The sequence below is a fragment of the Oryza brachyantha genome, chromosome 5, assembly GCF_000231095.2.
Source record: "Oryza brachyantha chromosome 5, ObraRS2, whole genome shotgun sequence".
NCBI classification, from domain to species: domain Eukaryota; kingdom Viridiplantae; phylum Streptophyta; class Magnoliopsida; order Poales; family Poaceae; genus Oryza; species Oryza brachyantha.
This window is the reverse complement of record NC_023167.2, coordinates 1,184,129-1,207,238: the sequence shown is the minus strand read 5'-3', so window position 1 is coordinate 1,207,238 and position 23,110 is coordinate 1,184,129. Positions and strand designations below refer to the sequence as shown.

General features: G+C 39.1%; 4 protein-coding genes across 9 annotated transcripts; 2 read left to right on the top strand and 2 right to left on the bottom strand.

Annotated features, from left to right (window-relative positions):
* The first annotated feature begins 3,866 nt into the window (after positions 1–3,866).
* Positions 3,867–7,649, top strand: LOC102702468 (isovaleryl-CoA dehydrogenase, mitochondrial). Its single transcript, XM_006653935.3, has 14 exons — positions 3,867–4,077; positions 4,186–4,327; positions 4,494–4,618; positions 4,729–4,773; positions 4,894–4,942; positions 5,036–5,145; positions 5,394–5,470; positions 5,659–5,709; positions 5,784–5,848; positions 6,074–6,228; positions 6,360–6,400; positions 6,473–6,527; positions 6,684–6,740; positions 7,327–7,649. The coding sequence occupies exons 1-14, from the start codon at positions 3,952–3,954 to the stop codon at positions 7,471–7,473; spliced, it is 1,245 nt and encodes a 414-aa protein (XP_006653998.1). The 5' UTR covers positions 3,867–3,951; the 3' UTR covers positions 7,474–7,649.
* Positions 7,650–8,359: 710 nt separating this feature from the next.
* LOC102702190 (isovaleryl-CoA dehydrogenase, mitochondrial-like) lies at positions 8,360–12,259 on the top strand. Of its 5 annotated transcripts, none has more exons than XM_015837887.2 (13): positions 8,360–8,537; positions 8,652–8,793; positions 9,096–9,220; positions 9,331–9,362; positions 9,449–9,489; positions 9,593–9,702; positions 9,951–10,027; positions 10,199–10,230; positions 10,608–10,762; positions 10,871–10,911; positions 10,984–11,038; positions 11,112–11,237; positions 11,767–12,259. In XM_015837887.2, exons 1-13 carry the CDS (start codon positions 8,418–8,420, stop codon positions 11,911–11,913), a joined length of 1,203 nt encoding a protein of 400 aa, XP_015693373.2. In that variant the 5' UTR covers positions 8,360–8,417; the 3' UTR covers positions 11,914–12,259. The 5 variants fall into 5 exon arrangements, with proteins under 5 accessions (XP_015693373.2, XP_015693372.2, XP_015693374.1 ...); XM_015837886.2 differs by having other exon boundaries at positions 9,331–9,375; positions 9,441–9,489; XM_015837888.2 differs by having other exon boundaries at positions 9,331–9,375; positions 9,441–9,489; positions 11,383–11,858.
* Positions 12,260–12,690: 431 nt separating this feature from the next.
* Positions 12,691–15,534, bottom strand: LOC102701913 (probable serine/threonine-protein kinase PBL25). The gene is made up of 5 exons (XM_006653933.3): positions 15,263–15,534; positions 14,493–14,710; positions 14,214–14,403; positions 13,548–13,939; positions 12,691–13,366 (listed from the first exon to the last, which is right to left on the bottom strand). Exons 1-5 carry the CDS (start codon positions 15,381–15,383, stop codon positions 12,986–12,988), a joined length of 1,302 nt encoding a protein of 433 aa, XP_006653996.1. The 5' UTR covers positions 15,384–15,534; the 3' UTR covers positions 12,691–12,985.
* A 3,213-nt stretch (positions 15,535–18,747) lies between these two features.
* Positions 18,748–21,696, bottom strand: LOC102699590 (probable serine/threonine-protein kinase PBL25). Of its 2 annotated transcripts, XM_015837753.1 has the most exons (6): positions 21,559–21,696; positions 21,289–21,359; positions 20,450–20,667; positions 20,167–20,356; positions 19,511–19,902; positions 18,748–19,391 (listed from the first exon to the last, which is right to left on the bottom strand). In XM_015837753.1, exons 2-6 carry the CDS (start codon positions 21,356–21,358, stop codon positions 18,996–18,998), a joined length of 1,266 nt encoding a protein of 421 aa, XP_015693239.1. In that variant the 5' UTR covers position 21,359; positions 21,559–21,696; the 3' UTR covers positions 18,748–18,995. The 2 variants fall into 2 exon arrangements, with proteins under 2 accessions (XP_015693239.1, XP_015693238.1); XM_015837752.1 differs by having other exon boundaries at positions 21,289–21,696.
* Positions 21,697–23,110: the final 1,414 nt, after the last annotated feature.

The window sequence follows — 23,110 nt, the reverse complement described above, 5'->3', positions numbered from 1 at the left end:
GTTATGCTTGTTTTGAGCTCTTGATTCTGACAATAATTGCCTTGATGATTTGCTACAGTCTTCAATTAAGTTAGCATCTAATACTATCCAGAAAATTTTAAGATACACATATGTGGTGAAGGGATTGGGCTGCAGATTTGGATTAAAGAACAATTTAATTAACTTGCCACATCTGAAACGCATGATGCATCTACTATCTATATATATAGTGAGGTGTTTACCTTTTTCCTCAACAGGTAGATAGTTTGATACTTTGATGCAGTGCAAAGGTCTGAAGGCAATGATTCTCTTGTGATTGCAGTTGTTGCATATCTGCATTGCTAAGATGAGACGAGAAATGGTGAGAAAAAGGGGGAAAAGTGATCGAGTGGACACTCGACAATGGACAAAGCTTAGCAGATTCAGGCTTCAGAGAGCCAGAAGATCTCTTTGGACTTAGCCTCGAAGGAAGAGAAGAGAATACCTCGCTACCTAGCTAGATTTACTGCTCCTTTTTTTCATAGAGAGAAGTAAAAGAAAAAGAATCTGCAACCACTTAATTTGGTGTCTAATTAATCTGCAATGTTTTTGCCGGGAAATTAATCTGCAATGTGAGACTGTAAAATAAGCTATAGGAGATACCACTGACTTTTGGACATAACATTTGACTATTCAAGTTAGACAACCATAAATTAGAGGAGCCCCATCCTACATAAATTATCTTCCTCTACTTGAAAAAAAAAGCTGTTTTGGTTACTCCTTACAGTCATAAGTATGTGACCTTTCAGACAATTTTCAGTCAAATCTTTCAAATTCGACAACCAATTTTAGACTGTAGCAAGTTGAAACAAAAATCTAATAAGTATATGTTATTTTTAAGCTAATTCACTTGAGGGGTGATGTTCTCCGCCTGAATTTCATCGGTAAATAAAGGCGATCAAAGTAACACAAAAATAAGCAAGCAAGGGCCTCAGCAGCAAGGCGACAATCTAATTAATTAGTTATTGTTCAAACTTATGTTATTATGATAGGACGCTTTGAAACAATATATGTATATCATCTTTTTCTTAATAGACCAAATGATTGAAAAATTACTCTATCAAATATTTATGATCGGAGAGAATATCTAAGATGACGTTGTTGACACTTTATTATACGTTTAACATTTATATAATTATAATTTATTTTGTTATGATTAGATTTATAGCTCAATCTAATTTAATTATAAATTATAAATTTTATATTTGCATAATGTTTTTAAATAAGACGAACTCAATAGCATCATCATTTAAAATACGAAGCGACTAGATCATGAACAGTGCCATATTTCTAAAGAGCAAATTAAGCTGAGATTCAGAGCACAGGGGTCGAGGGTCCATGTGCCGTCGCTCCTTTCGTCCGCCATTGCGGCTGGAGCGGGTCGCCCGCCGAGCATCGAGCTGGGACGAGCTGCTGCTGGTCTCCGGCCGGAGGATCCTGTCCATGATGTAGTAGAGCTTAGTTGCTTTCCTCCTCGCCTTGCGCGGCGATGGAGATCGACGGAGACGGGGAAGACGCCCGCCCTGCTTGGGACTAGCATGCATGCCGAAGAAGCAGCTCTCGTCGGCGCGCGCGTCCACCGTGATCGGTGAAGACGACCTTGCTGCCGGAGTCGGCGAGAGGGAAGCAATCAGACAGTAACGATGACTAGCCAGGTCGCAGCCCAACCCATTAACTAACTAATGGTTCCGTCCAAAAAAGCCCATTACTCCTGCGTAAATAAAGTCTAGTTCACGTCCTTAGCTTTTATACGAGGGAGGCTATTTTTCTTATTACAACCGGTTTGTATGATGATGATTTTCGTCCTGTCTGCGAGCGTGCGCATGAGTACCGTACGAAAATGCTTTTACGCGTATCTGTTTCCGACTTATATACCCAGTCTAATTTTTACCACTCGTTACCAATTTGGCAGTTTCATCATAAGTGGCGCTTACGTGGCACACTGACTTTTCTTTTATCATACCTGCCTGCTATGCATATGGTTCGTACCTTTACTTTTTGAGATAATGAACTTCTATATATTTTGTTTTTTCAAACCGACATTGTTTACCGGTTTGAAAAAAGCACGTGAAAAAACCGAGGAAAAACTAAAATCAATAAACCTAGGCTAACACAGTCTATAGGCTATGTTCTTGTATACGGATTACTCTCAGCTTTTTTGTCGGCTGTTACGCATATGCTTACCGAATTACTATTTTTGTAAAATATTTTTATATATAAATTTATCATCTTACTTTTATAAAATATATATTTTTAACTTTGTAATGATTAATTTTATCTCTTACACCATTAAATAGTTATTACAAAAATTAGATAATCTTTTATAAAAAAACATTACTGTCTTGAATGATTAATTCTCAAAGCTCGATTATGTCCCAGACGTACGTTTTGTGGATAATTCCGAAGGAGGAAAGTCATCTGGCAAATTACTTTACCAAAATAGAGTAAAATAGCCCCCTCTTTTTTTTTTTCCAGAGTAAGATGTGATGCAGTGATGAGATAATAAGCAAGGAGGTCAGGTCAGTGACTCAGCAAAGTATCACCGATCTGTCAATATTCTACTGCGGATTAGAGAAAGTTCTGCTAGCTTCCTTGATTTATCTGTAGACAATTTAATAGTCAAATTTAACAGTTAATTTATACAATAGCTAGTTACAAAATATATATTATTATGTCCAACATATCATACATATATATATATATTATGTCTCATAGCGTGTGCGTAGCTACATATAAATTTACAGCCCACTTACCTCTTTTGGAGCTGAATTATAGCCGGGTATTGTACACGTTCTTATCTGAAATTTGGGAGTTTGAGCTGCATCGTCGGCTCCAACTCGGCCAAGCCACCCACCAACCCACACTGTACACCAAATCAATCCAAACACGCCACTCTCCTTCTCTTATCGTTGATTAGTAGTACTGCTCATCTGGACAACTCCTTTAATTTCTCGGGACATATCTCCTTTATTTCATATGTCATCTATTTTTTTTCTAAAAAAAGTTTGTATGATAAGTGAATTGTCCGTATCATTTTACAAACAAGTAAATCCAACAATTTCATTTGTTCTTTTCGTCAGAAGTCGAATTTAAATTTGTATATTTTCTGATTGGTTTATAACGTATGTTCCCTGTATTTTATACTACAAGTAACTTTAATGTTATCTCAAGGTAAATCTATTCAAATCTAACCAATTTTATATACAAATATACTAATATCTCCGACACCAAATTAGTTTCATCAAATCTGTCTATGAATATATTCTTATAGTATATGTAAAATATATTGTTATTCTAAACTTGAATAGTTCTAACTCACTACAAATCCACACTAACTTATAATATACTCCTTTTGTCCCGGAAAAATAATCTCTGCTGATGATTTGTAATAATAAGAACAAAGAGAGTAAAAGTAAAATGGAGGGATTATCTCATTCTCCTCCATTCTAGAATAAATAAATCTAGTACCTCTGTGTGACACCGCTGATTTTTTTCATATATTTAACCATTTACTTATTAAAAAAATTTATACCAACATCTAAAAAGTTAACTTATATAATCAAACGTAATACATTTGATAATAAATTCAATCGCGATAAAATAAATAATAATTATATATGTTTTATAGACGATCAAACATGAACCGAAAGACAACTACGGTATTTATTAAAATACGATATTTATTATAAGACGTTCTGACCTTGTCTTAATTTATTTATGTAATAAATATAGAAACATATACCAATATATATATATATATATATATAGATATATATACTAATAAATTTATTTTTGCATATTTGGATGACACGCCTCCGCTCGCTCGTCGGCTACAAGACAAGGCTACAGCCAGAGGAGGAAGCAGCAGCCAAATTGTTCGCTGCATACTGCAACTTCTCTGTGTACTGGAGCGAGCGGCGGCGCGGCGAGGCCATGGCCGCGGTGCACCGCTGCCTGCCGGGGATCCTCCGCCGAGCTGCCCCGGCCACCGGGGGCGGGCTCGCGCGGCGGCTCTACTCCTCCGCCTCCTCCCTCCTCTTCGACGACACCCAGGAGCAGGTGCGCGCCACACCCCCCCAATTCCACCGCCGCCGGAATCGTGCGTGCGTGCGTGCTAGCTCATGGCTGAGTACTGATCGATCGCGCGCCCGCGCTTGTGGCCTGCAGTTCAAGGAGAGCGTGCACAAGTTCGCGCAGGAGACCATCGCCCCGCACGCCGCCGCCATCGACGCCTCCAACCACTTCCCCAAGGATGTCAACCTCTGGAAGCTCATGGGCGAATTCAACCTCCACGGCCTCACCGCCCCAGGTATACTACAACAGTAAATCCGCTGCTCCCCATCTCTGAATTTTCACTCGTGAAAATCAAAATGTGAGCTCAAATTCCTACACAAAGTCTGCAACTTTTTTTTTGTTCTCTTTTTAAGTTTAGATGTGCTAGTCACGATTCTGCTACTGCTTGTCTTGTTCTTCAGAGGAATATGGGGGCATGGGCCTCGGCTACATGTACCACTGCATTGCCATGGAGGAGATCACCCGGGCGTCTGGCTCGGTCGGCCTCTCTTACGGCGCTCATTCCAACCTCTGCATCAACCAGCTGGTACTGCTTGTCTGCTGTGGTTGTAACATGCCATGACCCATTACACTGAGTCTCTGTTGAATTAACGCAGTTTGTGATATATGTGTGTGTGTGCTGTTTCTTGTATGTAGGTCCGGCATGGCAGTCCTGCCCAAAAGCTCAAGTATTTACCAAAGGTGCTTTCACAATTTATCAACTTGATTTGTACCGATTCATTGTCCAACAGTTGTTCATTAGTGTTCTCAGTGACTGACAATGGATCCTCTTAATGTGATTTATTTACCTTTTCTCTAAAGCTAATCAGTGGGGAGCATGTTGGGGCATTGGCAATGAGTGAACCCAACTGTAAGTACCATTTTGATCTCTTTACTGTGATGTTCCAGTTCTCCACAGGATTTGTGAGCTAACTACTTTCGGCATGCCTGTTTGTACTTTCAGCTGGCTCTGATGTTGTCAGTATGAAATGCAAAGCTGAGAAAGTAGATGGTGGCTATGTCATTAATGGGAATAAGATGTGGTGCACCAATGGGCCATCGGCTCAGACACTGGTAATAATCTCAGGCCCTTTTTGTACATTCATTCCCTCATGACATATCCATTCATGTTTTGTTTGCCAGTCATTAGCCCTGCTGGGTTTTTGTCTAATGGTGTTTCAATGCGTTTCCTTTGGCTGTTGTTGCCTTCTCAACAATTTTAACTGCATTCGTAGCGGTAGCTTCCAGCAAAGCAAGTTATACATGTTTATAGGTATATGGACATAATAAGCTTCATAGTTCACTAAATTTGGGAGTTTCAGGTTGTGTATGCAAAAACAGATATAGCTGCTGGATCAAAAGGAATAACCGCATTCATAATTGAGAAGGGGATGCCTGGGTAAAGAACCTTCATCACCTATCCTTACGCATGATCGTTACTATAATTTTCTGGTCATGAAGAAAATATGAGATAAAATGATCTTTGATTGAAGCTAAGATCAAGGTTTTGGATGGATAAGTGTTTAATTAGGATCATGCAAAGATATTTGCATGCCAGAATTTTCACTCTGACTTGCACTTCTACAGGTTCAGTACTGCCCAGAAGCTGGACAAGCTTGGCATGAGAGGAAGCGACACGTAGGTTTTCTATTTAAGCAGGATAACTAAGAGTGTTACATTAGATTCCTACCTAATATATATCTATAATACAGGTGTGAGCTTGTCTTTGAGAATTGTTTTGTGCCACATGAAAATGTTCTTGGAGAAGAAGGGAAAGGTATTACCTCCTGATTGTTCTGAACTTAATCAAAACTCTTGTTGCTGACCAGAAATATTTATTTGGTTGTGTGCAGTTGTTTTCATCTGCCAAACTGCCACTGTACATGAAAGAAAACTGTCATAATTTTTGGCATTCATCCTGATATCATCCTCAATTAGTGAACAATTAGTACCTGATCTAGATACTTTATTGAGTTTTCATCGTGCCTTTTTCTTGTTGCAGGAGTTTATGTCATGATGTCAGGACTTGATTTAGAAAGACTTGTGTTAGCTGCTGGTCCTATCGGTCTTATGCAAGCATGCCTTGATGTTGTTCTTCCTTATGTTCGCCAAAGAGAGCAATTTGGCCGTCCAATTGGTGAATTTCAGTTCATACAGGTATAACCAGGGAACTCTTACAGTCTTACTATGTCCTGTTTTCTCCTGTTGGCTGTCCAATTGTTGAATTTTGGTTCATAAAGAGCAATAGAAATCTGGCACCAACCATAACTAGTAATCTTTTAATACAGGGGAAAATAGCCGATATGTATACCTCCTTGCAGTCATCAAGGTAGGCATATCTTTTCAAGATTTTACTGACAGGTTTAAGCAGATCCTTACTGCAGCTTTCTTTGTTGTTCAGATCATTTGTTTACTCAGTTGCCAGGGACTGTGACAATGGTAAAGTTGACCGCAAGGTACTTTTCAAAGTCCCTACACTGTTACTGCCTGTTCCTTTGGAGTTACACCTGCATGTAGTTCTGCTATTCAAGACAAAACTGAAAAATCAATTGTGTATACCATGGTGGTAAACTGTCCTCATGTTCATATAATAATAATAATTTTTTAATCAGGATTGTGCTGGTGTGATTCTGTTGGCTGCTGAAAGGGCAACCCAAGTTGCACTTCAGGTGAAAACCTTATCTTCATTACATTAGAGTCTGTGTTGCCTCTATTGTTTTCTCATAAATTACTTGGAACACGGTCATATGTCGTGAGACTTGCCCTATTTAGTTATCTTTCATTTGACAAATATAGTTGTCTTCTCACAACCGTCACATGCCATCCCACGACCATCAGTTCTCTTCCTTGGGAGTACTACCGCACTGTTTTATTTCAGAGCTTACATTTCTATGAGATTAACAAATCGTAATTTCTAAAATAAGAATTATCACCAAACTTTAAGTTGATGATTTTCAGTATGTGTCATTTTTTGTGGTCCACTAAGGGAGCGTTCGGGAGAGGAGGTTTGGACACTCTCCAGCACAGAAAACAGGGTGGCTCATTAGCTCATGATTAATTAAGTATTAGCTATAAAAACTTTAAAAATATATTAATATGATTTTTCCAAGCAACTTTTCTCTAGATATTTTTGGCAAAAAAATACTGTTTAGTAAGTTCATGAAGCATACCCGCGGAAAAAAAGGGAGTAGAAGTTAGGGATGGGGGAGAAAAGAACACACTCTAATTAATCTTAAACCTTTTTCACCTTGGCAGGCGATTCAGTGTCTTGGTGGCAACGGATACATAAATGAGTACCCAACTGGCCGTTTGCTGAGAGATGCAAAACTATTTGAGATTGGAGCTGGTACCAGTGAGATAAGAAGAATGATAATTGGCCGCGAGCTCTTCAAAGAGGACTGAGGCTATTATTTTGGAAGCCAGGTACAGTGTATATTGATAATAACTTGAGGAGGAGAGCGGGATTTGGCGATCTGTACATTGTGCCTGATGTTCAATGCCTGATAATCTGTCCATGATTTGTCATGACTGTGTATATTTCCAATTTAATATCAAATAAAGTTCGCAATTGCTTACTTGTTCTGAGGTTCTATTCAGTGCCCGTAAAGACCATATTGTTGTTAATGGTGACCAGAATGTTTAAGCAAGTATGAGTAGCCTGCTTTTGTAAATCGCTGTAAATATGTATATAAAAAATTTATCCGCAAAGTCATTTCGCTTTTTCTTCTAAAAAGCGAAATGATCGAAGCTGAAAACTCATAAACAGGGACCGGAAGAGTATGAGTGCCTATATGGCTATATGTGCTGCTTGTATTCGTGAGGTGTTGAGGTTTTGAGCTGCCTCTGTAAAAATTTAAAACACAATCAATTGAATTTCAAATTTGTAATAAAATCTGCCCAAATTTCACCGTTCTTCTCTACACGCCACTGTGTCTCTACAGAACTTTATTTATTTATTTATTTGAGCATTTTTATTTTCTAATTTTAGAAATAGACTATCTCAAAAACATATTTCCAAGTCCGAACTAAAGCTACCATGCTAGACTAGATGCTCATAATGCTGCAACATTGTTTGATGGGCGGTGTGCCCACAAGGTTCAAATTTAGAAATAATTTTTGAAGGGCTTAGTTTTAAATTTACACGTTCAATAAGAAAACCAAATTTATGGGAATGAATCATCATTAATATAAATTGATCCTTTTTTATCCAAATGGTGCAAAAAAATTAATAAGGTTTCAAATAAAAATCTCTACCTGCGCATCAGCCTCATCTCAAGCAGTACTTGTCTCTCTGTCTACTGGAGTGGAGGAGGAGGAGAGAGTCTGAGCGGCGGCGAGGTGAGGCCATGGCCGCAGTGCAGCGCTGGCTCCCGAGCGTCCTCCGCCTAGCGGCCCCGGCCGCGGGTGGAGTCGCGCGGCGGCTCTACTCCCCCTCCTCCCTCCTCTTCGACGAAACCCAGGAGCAGGTGAGGTGGTGCTCCAATCAAACCCCAATTCCGCCGGGATCATGGCTGCGATGCTGAGTCGGTCGCCACGGGAGCTAGTAGTAACTCCCTCGCTTGGCCCTGCGCCTCCGGCAGTTCAAGGAGAGCGTGAGCAGGTTCGCGCAGGAGACCATCGCCCCGCACGCCGCCGCCATCGACGCCTCCAACGGCTTCCCCGAGGAGGTCAACCTCTGGAAGCTCATGGGCGAATTCAACCTCCACGGCCTCACCGCCCCACGTATTACACACTGCTTCCATCCCTGAATTTATTTTTTTATACCTGTCTAGTGCTCTGCAGTCACCACTCACCAGAGGAGAGAAAAATGTGCACTCAAATCAAAATTGGCCACAGGAAAAATGATAAAAGTGTGAAGGTTATGAGATTTGCAACACAATGACATGTACCACAGTGTCTCAATCCGGCTGAATGCTGATCCATGCCTTGCCAATTTTAGCTATGCTAATCAGGGTGCTGCTGCTGCTACTACTCTACTTTCACTTGCAGAGTGTTTAACAAAACCACTGTATCCTGTTCTACAGAGGAGTATGGAGGAATGGGGCTTGGCTACGTGTACCACTGCATTGCCATGGAGGATATCAGCAGGGCGTCTGGCTCGGTTGGAGCATCTTATGGCACTCATTCCAACCTCTGCATTAACCAACTGGTGCTGTTTGTCTACTGTGCTTGTAACATGCCATTAGCGATTACGTTGAATAAAACAATCTCTTGTGAGCATGGTTGTGATGCGTGACTGCGTGTACTGTTTGTATATAGGTCCGGCACGGCAGCCCTGCCCAAAAGCACAAGTACTTACCAAAGGTACTTTCCCAGATTATCAACTTATCCATCCATCATTTTTATGTGTTTTTGCCTTTTCTTTAAAGCTAATCAGTGGGGAGCATGTTGGGGCATTGTCGATGAGCGAACCCACCTGTAAGTATCATTTTGATCTCTTTACTCTCTTGTTCCCTAGTTTCGTTGCATGACTAATGATTTGATAATTAATATTTTCTGGCATGCCTATTTGTACTTTCAGCTGGCTCCAATGTTGTCAGTATGAAATGCAAGGCTGAGAAAGTTGATGGTGGTTATGTCATTAATGGGAATAAGATGTGGTGCACCAATGGGCCATCAGCTCAGACACTGGTAGTGTTCTCAGGCCATTTTGTGCATTCATTCACTAAATTTATCTCCATTCTTGTTTGGTTCAGCCGTCATTAGCTGTGCTGGGTTTTTGTCTCGTGATGTTTCAATGCTCCTTTGGCTGCTGTTGACCTCTCAATCTCAAGAACTGTATCTGCAGATCCAAAACATTTATTATCAGTATCTTATAGCAAACTCTTAGTTCTATAAACATAATAAGTCTGCTGATTTGCTAAACTTGGGAATTTCAGATTTTATATGCAAAAACAGATATAGCTGCAGGATCAAAAGGAATAACTGCTTTCATAATTGAGAAGGGGATGCCTGGGTAAAGAACTACTCCATCACCTATCATTATGCATGGTCGTGGTCTTCGTGGATACATTACTATAATTTTCTGGTCATGTAAAACAATATGAGATAAATGGTCTTTGATTGAAGCTAAGACCAAAGATGTTTACATGCCAACTTTTTTCACTATTATCTGCAATTTCTGCAGGTTCAGGACTGCGCAGAAGTTGGACAAGCTTGGTATGAGAGGATGTGACACGTATGTTTTCTGTTTAAGTAGGATAAGCAAATGAGTTCCACGAGATTCCTGTCTGACATATATTTATGATACATGTGTAAGCTTGTCTTCGAGAACTGTTTTGTGCCACATGAAAATATTCTCGGGGAAGTAGGGAAAGGTATTACCTGCTGATTGTGTTGAACTTAGTCAGAACAATTGTTGTTGTCCTGATATATTTATTTGGTTGTGTGCGATTGATTGCAATTGCCAATCAGCCACTGTACACACAGAAAATTGTCATAATTCTGGGCATTGATCCTGTAATCATCCTCAGAAAGTGAAATCGCTGATCTAGATACCTATCTTGATTTTTTTTTTCTGTCTTTTATTGTTGCAGGTGTTTATGGCATGATGTCGGGGCTTGATTTAGAAAGACTTGTGTTAGCTGCAGGTCCTATCGGTCTCATGCAAGCATGCCTTGATGTTGTTCTTCCTTATGTTCGCCAGAGAGAGCAATTTGGCCATCCAATTGGTGAATTTCAGTTCATACAGGTTATATCAGGAAACTCTTACATATGTCATGTTTTCTCCTGTTTCTATGGGCAACATTTCGTTAATAGACATCTGGTTCTAGCCATAACGAGTAATCATTTAATACAGGGGAAAATAGCAGATATGTACACCTCCTTACAGTCATCAAGGTAGGCATATCTTCTAAGACTTTTACTGGCAGGTTTAAACAGATCCTTACTGCAGTTTTGTTTATTTTTCAGGTCATTTGTTTACTCAGTTGCGAGGGATTGTGACAATGGTAAAGTTGACCGCAAGGTACTTCTCGATGTCCCTACACTATTACTGTCTGCACCTTTGCAGTTAGATGTTTACATTGTTGCATCACCAGCATGTAGTTCTGCCATTCAAGCGAGAACTGAAAAACTATTCCGTGTATCATGGTGATAAATTCTCTTCATCTTCATCTGGTGTGATTCTCTTTGCTGCTGAAAGGGCAACCCAAGTTGCACTTCAGGTTGAAACCTTATCTTCATTACATTAGCTGTGTTGCCTCTGTTGTTTTCTTATGAATTATTTGGATCATGATCATATATCATGGGATTTCCCCTTCTTTGGTTTTCTTTCATTTGACAAATATAGTTTTTTTTTTTGTTGGGAAGACCCAAGCAGGTCTCCCGATTTTCATTAAGGGGGAAGAGTGTACAAGTATACAAAGGTGTTGGTCTGTTGCATAGGTGCAACAGGAGGCCGGAAGAAACAGAAAGAAAGAGAAGAAAGAAAACTACAGAGCGATTAACCTATTCCTTGTGGCTCCTTGACAAATATAGTTGGCTTCTCAAATCCGGCACTTGTCATTGCATGACCATCATTTGTCTTCCTTGGAGTACTACACACCTTTTCACCAATGGATCTTTCACTTCTATGAGATTAACTATTCACAACTTGTGTTTTTAAACTAATTCCTTTTCCAATTTTTAAGTGATTCTCATATGTATCATTTTTTGTGGTCCACTAATTAATCTTAAACATTTTCACCATGGCAGGCAATCCAGTGTCTTGGTGGCAATGGATACATAAATGAGTACCCAACTGGCCGTTTGCTGAGAGATGCAAAAATGTTTGAGATTGGAGCTGGTACTAGTGAGATAAGAAGAATGCTAATTGGCCGCGAGCTCTTCAAAGAGGACTGAGACTATTCTTTTGGAAGTCAGGTACCAATGTGTACTACTAATTTGAGGAGGTGAGCTGGACAACTTGACGTGTAGTTCTAGTATTTGTACATCAGCAAGAGATGGTATCCAGAATCTTTTGTTAGGGAGGGCACATGGTTTAAGCTAGTATGAGTAACGTAGTTGGAACTCCCTTTCAGAGGTTAAGTTATTAAGTGATGTGTTAGTGATTGAAGTTCATCTCAGGGGAGAGTATGAGTGCATGACTAAATGTGCTTGAGTTGTTTATTTTGATGAACGAAATAGTATGTGCAACTTTGTTCATGGGAAGGAAATTATCTGCAATGACCAGGTTTCTTATGGCCATTTTGGGCCACTCATTTTGTTATCAATTAACACTCTTCCCTACTTGTGCACTTAGCAGCACGGCTTTACCCTGCATTGTAGGATTATGAATGTTGTCTAGCTGAGAATGTTGAAGCATTATAACTGCCCTTTTCTTTTTTACAGCTTAATTTTTTTATGTGCAGTTAGTGCATTAAGCTTCACAGAAAAATCCAACATATAAGGTAATCTCTTGCAACTACAAGAAATTTCCCTATGATTTACTGCATTATATTTAGACAAATACTGTATCAGTTTCAAGCAGCAGTTTCCCCTGGAGTAGGTAATGTACTAATGCTAGTGTTCTGCATGGGGATAGGTGTTTACTTTTCTAACCCTGTCACTTTGACATTGTTATGAGGACAAGTATTAGAATTACTGTTCTAATTTATATTTGAAAATCTAGCCCTGGGATTCACTCAGAATTGCAAAGTTACTTGTTATAAGATAAACCTTTTTTAAAAAACTTTTTACAGCCTGTCATTATCTGTACTCAGTAGGGGCTATGGTGCCATGATATTAATCCTGGACAACCTTTATGAGACAAGATTTCATTTACAAATTCTAGTCCTATATGACAATACAGCCCTAAGGCTTGCGCAAAATTGTAAACTTACAAGTTTGGAGAGAAGTCTAATAAACTATGATCAATGGATTTATACACAGCTAGCTGTTGCTGGCTTTTACAGCCTGTTGGTGTCAGTGGGGGCTACAATTGTAAGTGATTTTTCTTCTCTTGAACTTGAGCTTTCTGTTTTTGCCTCATGGCGCCCCATTCAATGGCCTCGGCAACTGCTCGTTGACGATCAAATGCTGTTTTCTCTTGCTTAGTGTTACCAGTAACCGAGGGATCTTTATCCTGTTTGTTTTGGGGTACAGTGTTAATCTTTTCTTGATAGCCTGTGGGTACTTCTGCAAGGAATCCCAATGCGGCAACAGTGTCACTCATGTATGGCCGAACTGAGGGTTCATCTTGTAGGCACATTGATGCCACGGCCACAGCCTGGTCCAAATCTCCCTTTGGGTAGTCACCTCTAAGAAGTGGGTCCACCAGCTCATGGTACCTCCTATCTTTGAGCATGGGTTGGGCCTGTTGATCACAAATAAATTCAATGATCAGAAACTTTGTAGAAGGACATCCTATTCGATTATTTCTATCAAAAAACATCATAGCATTTTGTATGTTCCATTTGTTTGAAATATGTCCTGAGTTATAGGCAATTGTATTCTGATCAGAAATGCTGGTCTAGTTGAGTACTTTTAGTGCATACCCATTTAACCAGTATTTGTTCACATTCTGGTCTGGACGAATCTACAGCTCTTCTTCCTGTGATCAACTCAAGTAGAAAAACCCCAAAGCTGTAGACATCAGTCTTGGTAGTTAGCTCGCGTGTTTTTACATATTCTGGAGCACAGTATCCAAATGTGCCCATCACCCGAGTTGAGATATGTGCCTTTCCCCCAACAAGACCTAGCTTTGCAAGCCCAAAGTCTGACAACTTAGGATTGTACTCATTATCAAGAAGGATGTTGGGGGATTTGAGATCCCGGTAGATGACAGGCGGATTCGCCTTCTCATGGAGGTATTCAAGCCCCTTAGCAGTTCCATGGGCTATCTTCATCCTGATATGCCAGCTTAGTGGTACTTGATCCGGGATGTTGTCTGCAATAACAGTTCAGCAATTATAAGTCCATGTTGCATTTATCTGTTAATTTGCTGCCAAGTACTAACAACATTAAATAATCATTTTACTCTGTTGTCTGAATATTTTTCAGAGTATTTTTCTAAGCTGACAATATTAGTATATGAAGTGTAGGACTTTGTGTTAGCTCTGTGATCAATAGTGTCTACATTTTATCATGAATTAAATTGAATGCCGTCAAGTTAGCATTGGCGCTTGAATTTTTTGGTTGAGAAAAAAGGAAAGATCAGTTACCTAGCAAGTGGTCTGCAAGCGAGCCAAGGGCCATGTACTCATACACCAGTAATCTTTGATCTCCATCTGAGCAATAGCCAACCAAACTGACCAGGTTTGGATGGTTTAAGAGGCTGAGCATCATGACCTCAACTAGGAACTCTTTGTGACCTTGAAATCCATTAAGGTCCAATCGCTTGACAGCTACAGGCTGATCATGTGTGGAGAAATAATTGAATCAGTGAAAATGAGCTAGATTTTACGTGAAGAATGTTTGCCAATAACTGTTATTGTGTATACCTGCCCATTTTCAAGCTGGCCCTTGTAAACCCTGCCGAAGCCCCCCTCTCCCAGAAGACGGTCAGAACGGAAGTTATTGGTTGCTGTCGCTAGCTCACGGAACATGAATTTTTTTCCAGTTTTGGCAATAACTGGACTTCCATTGGGTGGTTCAGTATTTGCTGCTGCTCCAGGTGATTGCTTTTGGTCTGATGAGAAACGTGGCAACTTGACTGATTCTGCAGTGGCAAGTTGTAGGATTCATTAGACAGAAACACACAATTCCACTCTGTTCTTGTTTACTTCGATCTAGGTGTTCTCTATTGTTATTTGAACTGAAATCTGAATTGGCACGTAATTACAAAAAACTAATAGTTTATATTCATCCAAGTCGTATATGCAAATTTCACCTTGATCCATCATGGTTTTTTATTTGGAATTAAATAATGCTTACATGGATAAGTATGACAACAGAATGCATGTGAAACTGTCAGAAAACAGATAGTATAGAATGTAAGAGCTACATAATTTTCTTTTCGACAAATATGCATACTGATATCTGGAGGGGACACATGTGGCCTAGGGATGCCATCTATCCTTAAACAGAAATACAGTGAATAGTCTGTTCGTAGAGGCCTAGGGATTACAAATGTCGTGGATGAAGGGAACATATCAACTTAGAGCTTTTCAAGAGCATTGCCTTTTGCCTTATGTTTGTCTGATTTTGTGTTGTTTATGCGCAGTGTGAGTGACAAACATAGTAGTAGCTGGAGTATCTCCCATGGTCTTACCAGAATTCTCGAGAGATGCTCCATGTTGTGTTGATGCCTTCTTCACAACTGTGACCTGCCTTGCCTCCATCCTCTTTGACGCGTTCTTCTTGTCTGGCTTGAAGCATGAAAAGCAGCTCATCTTCTTCAATGTATGAAATCTCTCTCAATCCCTGATTCTTCTTTTTCTGAAATTATAATCCCTTTGCCTCTCTGCCCTTATAATTTATAAGCCTCTGTTGTGCACAATGGGGCAGCATGGGTGAGAGTTATATAGAGGCTCCCTTCTCCTTCCTTGCTAAAGATCCTGTATCCAAGTTACAGGTTGTTGTTGTGCACTGCAACAAAAATGTGATCCCTGTGCAATGACCCGCAGTTCTCCTGCGTATTCAAGGAAAAAAAAGTGATCCCTGTGAAGAAAATGTGGACAGATAAGAGGAGCATTTTCTTCATGTCTCCATGGAGGAGAATGTGCGGAACCAAGAATGGGACCTCCCTTTGTTTTTGGATCGTGCTTGAATTCTAAAATTAGACAGTTTGCTTATTTGAGAGTGCACAACTTCGAGAACACGCTGCTTACGTTGACTCCCTGGTTCGATTTTAGAAATGGATTGTTTTTGGCCTGGTTATTAGGGTGTCTGATCTGGGTGACACACTGCTTGTCATCTGGTTCAAACTTGACCATAAACTGTATGGTCATTTTTCTGATTATCAGGTTTATCTGGAAATACATCTACTTTCTGAACTGTGCCTAAGATTGGTGCTATTTGTAACCCGCCAAGTGGCCCCTGTGCTGGTTGAGCCAAATTGCTCTTGTTTTGATTTTGTACCTTAAACTCTTTTTTTCGCTCATCACCGAATGCAGTTGTCAGAGGCTCAGAGCCCCTGTCCCTTTTCATTCAGAAAGAATAGGCACTAAACCATAAATCCATAATCCTGATCCCTATTTTTCCTGACCAAATTAGTAGTCATGAGCACTTCTGTTATAGTTTTCCATTTGTACTCTTTTTCCTGACCAAACTAGTCATAAGCCCTTCCATTATAGGCTTTGAGCAGCCCTTAAAAGTAAAAAACTGCGCTTAACTCCCAAAGGACTCTGATTGTCTGGTAGTCTGATACATGGATGATTGTACTGGTAAAAGTCCTACGTGAGCATGTAATAAAGTGATCCAGGGCATATGTGAGACACTGTTCTGTCCTTTCTAACTTCCTTTGCAGGAAAGGCACGTTAAGTTTGCATACATCATATGTGTTGCACCAGTCAGAGGCTTTCATCCCCACCAAGTTTAGTTCAACTTAGGTTAAATATTTGTTGACTTGAATCTAACAAGTAAATGGGGCTATGAAGGATGCCAATATAAGTCTTGATGCACATTCTAAAATATTACTCCCTATGTCCAAGTACTTGTCCAGAATTGTACACCATGTCCTTATATATTTGGATGATGGGAGTACTTCATAATAATTTATTGAGAAATATATGTAGGCTTTAGTTGAGCCTAATGCAATTTCTTCTTCTATTTTAATATTTCTATTTTTGAAGTACATATCCACACACAAATGCATTTTCTTGAAAAGTATAAATCTATTCTAATATTGTTTATTTTTTTACCTTTTTATTTTAAATACATTTTTATCGGAGTACAAATAGTTCTTATTTAAATTAAATTTTAATAAATATTGAATGTATTTGTGTAAAATCAATTTTCGGTTATATATTTTAAAACTCATAATTTTTAGTTGTCAGTTTGACATGAGATTTATCAAAGCGCACATGATCAAAACTATGAATAAATTAAAATTACAATTTTTATTTCTATTTTAACTATTCTAAAATATAGAATTGATAATATCACACTTGAATCTTGTGGAGTCCTTCTTTATGAGCATTTAAGTTTGTATGTTTTCAGTAGTTATAGTTCTAGATTTTAATACTCCATCCATTCTATATTATAAGACTTTCTAGGTTTGCCTAGATTCATCCATATATCAATGCATATGTTATATATATATATGTTTAGATTCATTTGTTTGCAAATGAATCTAGGGAATGCCAGAAAGTCTTATAATATAGAACGGGTAAAATACCTTTTTGTTGTGAAATGTGTTCTTATATAGATCAAGTTTTACAAAACCGTTATTGGAACCGATCCGCTGCCCGTCGGTAGCGTGGTAACCATGAAAAATGTGACAAATTCATCTTCAAAAAATTTGAATTCAAACTCCGTGGTCTCTGGCTTCTCCATAGTTTTCCCCGCCAAACCGCATGGTTTTAGGCAATTATCGCGCGGTTTGAGCTCAAAATCGTGGCATGTTTGTTCCGAGGAAAATGTAAATGAGAAAATTCTAAAAAGCTTTAGAAAGTATGAAAAAAATAGAAAATAAATACTATGATATATTTGGTACATGTAGGACATATTAGTTGGTAAAGAGAAAAATTCAGCATGACCTTTGCTAATTGACATTCAAATAATTATAAATGACAATTCCCAGCTGGACAATAAATATATAACACAATTGAAATTTAAAATTCATGCATGTACCATTATAAATTGCTTTGATGCATTGGCTATAACACGTAGTTTTCACGCAAGAGGTTTTGAGTTCATATCCAGTCAACCAAGGTTTTTTCCCTTTTTTTTTTCTCATATACTCTCTTGCCATGTGTAAGCTATAAGCATATTGTATTATGTCATCTATCGATTATATGTGTGGTATTTTTATAACAAATGGTTTTGATATAATCAATATGATTTTTTGAATATGGGCCAATCTTGGGCCTAAATGAACACTGCCATTCCTGGTATTTTTATTCATTTTTGCCATATTTAATTGGTTTTGCCTTAGATTTTGATCCTAGAAACGTTTGTTTTGCCAAAAGCCTTCACCAAACTGCTCAACAACTCCATATGTATTACCAAGAATTTTTGTGATTTGAATCTGGTCAAACTTTGTTCAAATCAAACTGTCGGTAAGCGCTATTGCGCCGCGACGGTTTGATCAGTTACTGTGGTGCCGTGGTGGTTACCAATGTAAAGTAAACCCTGATTCAGATCAACTGGCTAAGTTCTGTTGGTTTTATATTTGAGTTTTCTTTTTGTAATTTGGAATAGAGTTCTTATGAGATCCAATATATATTTCCCTTTTATTTATTTCAGCTTTAGAAATTTTATATTGTAATTGACATTGACTCTATTCTTTTAATCTGAACCATTGTAATTGTGGCCCACCTAGATGGATGGATAGATTTATATATTTGACATATAAATAGATAGAAGCACAAATCTGTGACTTATTCTTTGCACTCTGCATCCCTGACACTATGACATAGTTATGAGAACAATAATTTGATTTATGGTTCAAATTTGTGTATGAAAATCTAGCCCTATTGCTCTTGCATTATTGCAAAGTTATTTCTTTGGGACATCTTAATAAATTTGCATAGGGGTTGGCAAATGTAAGCATAATCTTTTTTTTTTCACTTTCTACAACCTGTTGGCTTCAGTAGGGGCAATAGCACCATGATATTTCTCCTTGACATCTTTTTTCAGACAACAAGGCCATTTATGAATAATTTCTTTATGACAATTCAGCCCTAAAGCTTGCACAACATTGTGAAGTTATAGGTTAGAGACACAAATCAAGAATGCCATTTACAAATTCTAATTTCTTTATGACATTTCAGCCCTAAAGCTTGCACATCATTACAGAGTTACAAGTTAGGAGACATACATTACTGGTTTTACAGCACGTTTTAATTGGGGGCTATAATGCCCTCATGTTGAGTTTCCTTTCTTGAATTTGAGCTTTTTTGTTTCTGCCTCATAAAACCCCACTCGATGGCATCAGCTACTGCTCGTTGACGATCGGATGCTCTTTGATCTTGCTTAGAGCTACTAGTTACTGAGGGATCTTCATCCTTTTTGTTTTGGAGTACAGTTTTAATCTTCTCTTCACTGCCTGCAGGTACTTCTGCAAGGAATCCCAATGCGACAACAATGTCACTCATAGTCGGCCGAGATGAGGCTTCTTCATATAGGCACATTGCTGCCACGGCCACAGCTTGGCAAAAATCTTTATCTGGATATTCACCTCTAAGAAGAGGGTCTACCAGTTCATGGCACCTCCTATTGTGAAGCATGGGTTTGGCCTGTTCATCATAAACAAATTCAATGATCAGAAACTTTGTTTGAATTATATGACTGAGTTATAGAGGCGAATGTACTCTGATCATAAATGTTGTTCTAGTTAAGTACTTTTTGTGCATACCCAGTAAGCCAGGATTTGTTCACAAACTGGTCTGCAGGTATCCACAGCTCTTTTTCCTGTTATTAACTCAAGTAGAAAAACCCCAAAACTGTAGACATCGGTCTTGGTAGTGAGCACGCCTGTTTTTACATATTCTGGAGCACAGTACCCAAATGTGCCCATCACCCTAGTTTCGATGTGTCTCCCTCCCTCAACAGGGCCTACCTTTGCAAGACCAAAGTCTGACAGTTTAGGGTTGTAATCATTGTCAAGAAGAATGTTGGGGGACTTGAGATCCCGGTAGATGACAGACGGAGTTGTGTTCTCATGGAGGTGTTCAAGCCCCTTAGCAGTTCCATGTGCTATCTTCATCCTGGTATGCCAACTTAGCGGTTCTTGATCTGGAGTGATGTCTGCAATAACAAATTCATCTTATTATTCTTTGTTGAATCTAGTTATTAAATTGCTGCCAAGTGCTAACAATATTACATAATTATGTTACACTGTTGTCTGAATTTTCTTCAGGGTATTTTTCTAAGCTGACAATATTGTGATCAAAAGCATAGACATTTCATTATCAGTAGCATCTAAATTTTTATTGTGCATTAAATTCAAGGTTGCAAGATGAGCATTGACACTTGAACATGTTAACTGAGTAAAAAATGACCACCACTTACCAAGCAAGTGGTCTGCAAGTGAACCAAGGGCCATGTACTCATACACCAGTAATCTTTGATCTCCTTCCGTGCAAAAGCCAATCAAGTCTACCAGGTTTGGGTGGCTCATGTTCCCGAGTACCAGGACCTCAATTATGAACTCCCTGTTACCTTGAACGCCATTATGCTCCATTTGCTTGACAGCTACAACCTGATCATGTATTGAAGAACGATTGAATCATTTGAGACGAGTGAGCAAGATTTTATCTGAATAATATTTTCCACCAATAGTTATTGTATATACCTGCCCATTTTCAAGCTGCCCCCTGTAGACCCTTCCAAAGCCCCCCTCTCCCAGAATACAATCAGAATGGAAGTTATTGGTGGCTGTTGCTAGCTCACGGAATGTAAATGTTTTCTGAGTTTTCGCAGGAGCTGAAATTCTTTTGGGAGGTTCAGTTTTTTCTGCTGCTTTAGATGATTGCTTGTGGTTTGAACAGGCATGTGGCAACTTGTCAGATCCTGCAGAGGTAAGTTGTAGGATATATGAGATAGAAATACATAATTCCACTATGTGTTTTGTTGTCTAGGTTATTTGTTGCTCATCAAACTCAAATCTAGATTGGTACAAGATTACAAAAACTATTAATTGTTCATAGTCATCCATGTCATATCTGCAGAAATCATTTTGATCCATCATGGTTTATAGTTAGAACGAAAGATACTTGACAGGAATGAGAATGGCAACAAAATGCATATAACACTGGCACAACAATACAAAGCAGATAATACAGAATTTAATGGCTAGGCAGATTTCATTTAGACAAATATATATAAACAGATATCCAGAGGGGACTAATGTGGCACAGGAGTGATATTTATCCTTATACAAAGATACAATGAACAGTCTGTTTCTAGAGGTTTAATGGAATCTAATCTACATAGTGATTACGTGGAAGACAAGAAGGTAATAAGGGACTCCAAATCTTGGAGGATTTCTAGAGCACTGCATCTTTTACATTTGTCTGATTATGTGTGCTGATGGTTGCTGCCACCCACCCTTATTTATGCTCAGTTTGAGTGATAACATATGAATATTATTTTGTTGGTAAGATTTGCAGGGGTATCTCCCATTATCCTTACCAGAGTTCTTGAGGGATGATCCATGTTGTGTCGAGACTTTCTTCATGACTGCGGCTGGCATTGCATCCATCCTATTGGACAACATCTTCTTGTCAGTCTTGAAGCATGAAAAGCAGCTCATCTGTGCTCACTGTATGAAATTTCTCCCAATCCCTGTATCTCTTTTGTTGAAATTACAATCGCTTTGCCTCTCTTCCCTTACAACTGATAAGATTTTTGATTTTTGGTTGTGCACAATATGGGCAGCAAGGGTGAGACTTATATACAGACCTCCCTTCTCCTTCCTTGCTACAAAGATCCTGTTGCCAACTTACAGATTGTTCTTGTGCACTGCACGGAAAATGTGATCCCTGCCTGCAAAGAAAATGTGAAGAAACAAGAGGTAAGGAAACATGAGGAGTGTTTTATTCATGCTTATATGAAGGAGAATGTTCTGAGCCAAGAATAGAACCTCTATTTGTTTTGGTCATGGTTGAACTCTAAAATTAGATAGTCTGCTTCGTTGAGAATGAGCGTCTTTGCGAACACTCTGGATCTAACTTACTCCCTTAGAAAGTTTCAGACTCAAGAAACCGAACCCGCTGGATTTTTTCTCATGTTGCCTCCTTGGCTTGAATTTTGTAAACGGATTGTTGTGTCTGCTTACTTGTTATCGAACTGGTCTGATCTGGATTGTTCAAACTTGATCAAAAAACTGTATGGCCACTCATAGTTGTCGTTTAGATCAGTTTGGTCTGGACTCTGGATATCTGTCTGCTTGCTGAACCATGCCAAAGACAGACAGGTAATAGAACTAGAATCATGATCTGTATGGTGACATATGAAGTTACTGCTCCATCTGTGTTATGTTTAACCCAAGTAACCACCCAAACTAGTCATCTGGCACTTCAGTTATAGCCTATATATAGGCTTTGAGCAACCTGTCAAAAAGTGAAAAACTACTCTCAAGTGTCTCAACTCTCAAGGGACCAAGGGACTCTGGTTGTTGTTGATATATGAATGATTGTACTGATGAAAGGTCCTCTGTGACACTGAGGCTGTTGTGATCCAGGCATGTGATGCACTGTGCTGCCCCTTTTTGGTCTGTGATGATGCAGTACTGGCACGTTGAGCCTGCAGGCTTGTATTGCACATTTGCACTAGCCAGATACTCCCAGGACTGCCCTGTTTGTTTTGTTTGTTTTCATTCTCTAACACCAAAGATTAAGTTATTAATCTCAGTAGTATTATAGTGACAGTGACTGTGTTATGCAGAATCAAATCCATGTGATTGATTGATCAGGTCATTTCCCAGTAAATACACCGAAAATTCTCGCCGAGGTCTCCGAGGGCTTCAACGACAACAGCAGGCCATTGAAGGCCATCTGTGAAATCGTGGCTTTTCCCTGCCTGTCATGCTGATCTCTGCCATCAGAGGCCCATCAGGGGCTGGTCCTCATTGTCAGCAAGCTCCACATGTGCGATATGAGTGTTGTACCATCCATCGACCTATGGGATGGATGATTTGAGTTATTAGAGATCAGACGTTTTGATATGGGTTTGTGCATAGGTGCCACACGTTCGCAACTAGGGCCGCGTTCGGGAGCTGAGAGGGCCAAGACTATTGAATTCTTTCCCAACCCTACTAAATTCTTAAATATTTTTATCTTAAAAATCTATAGAATTTTAGCACACCTCGTTTTAGATCCTAACCCATAAATTTTATGTATAAAAACTTGGTTTCATTACTATCCCTATTCGCGACTGCAAATACAATTTGGTTAACTAATGCATGCTAAACAAGCAAAATCTATTAACATGTGATTAATTGGGTGTTAGCTAT

What these genes read in the sequence shown, in the direction of transcription:
- LOC102702468 (XM_006653935.3), top strand. Translation starts at nt 3,952, where the DNA reads ATGGCCGCGGTGCACCGCTGCCTGCCGGGGATCCTCCGCCGAGCTGCC. An exon ending in GGCCATCGGCTCAGACACTG is followed by an intron (nt 5,146 to 5,393) that starts GTAATAATCTCA and finishes TGGGAGTTTCAG; the next exon opens with GTTGTGTATGCAAAAACAGA. An exon ending in GTGAATTTCAGTTCATACAG is followed by an intron (nt 6,229 to 6,359) that starts GTATAACCAGGG and finishes CTTTTAATACAG; the next exon opens with GGGAAAATAGCCGATATGTA.
- LOC102702190 (XM_015837886.2), top strand. Translation starts at nt 8,418, where the DNA reads ATGGCCGCAGTGCAGCGCTGGCTCCCGAGCGTCCTCCGCCTAGCGGCC. An exon ending in GTCGATGAGCGAACCCACCT is followed by an intron (nt 9,490 to 9,592) that starts GTAAGTATCATT and finishes TTGTACTTTCAG; the next exon opens with CTGGCTCCAATGTTGTCAGT. An exon ending in ATTGAGAAGGGGATGCCTGG is followed by an intron (nt 10,028 to 10,198) that starts GTAAAGAACTAC and finishes CAATTTCTGCAG; the next exon opens with GTTCAGGACTGCGCAGAAGT.
- LOC102701913 (XM_006653933.3), bottom strand. Translation starts at nt 15,383, where the DNA reads ATGAGCTGCTTTTCATGCTTCAAGCCAGACAAGAAGAACGCGTCAAAG. An exon ending in GCCAGCTTGAAAATGGGCAG is followed by an intron (nt 14,404 to 14,492) that starts GTATACACAATA and finishes ACACATGATCAG; the next exon opens with CCTGTAGCTGTCAAGCGATT. An exon ending in GCTTGCAGACCACTTGCTAG is followed by an intron (nt 13,940 to 14,213) that starts GTAACTGATCTT and finishes CTGTTATTGCAG; the next exon opens with ACAACATCCCGGATCAAGTA.
- LOC102699590 (XM_015837752.1), bottom strand. Translation starts at nt 21,409, where the DNA reads ATGAGCTGCTTTTCATGCTTCAAGACTGACAAGAAGATGTTGTCCAAT. An exon ending in ATCATCCCTCAAGAACTCTG is followed by an intron (nt 20,668 to 21,288) that starts GTAAGGATAATG and finishes TTACCTCTGCAG; the next exon opens with GATCTGACAAGTTGCCACAT. An exon ending in AACAAATCCTGGCTTACTGG is followed by an intron (nt 19,392 to 19,510) that starts GTATGCACAAAA and finishes TATGATGAACAG; the next exon opens with GCCAAACCCATGCTTCACAA.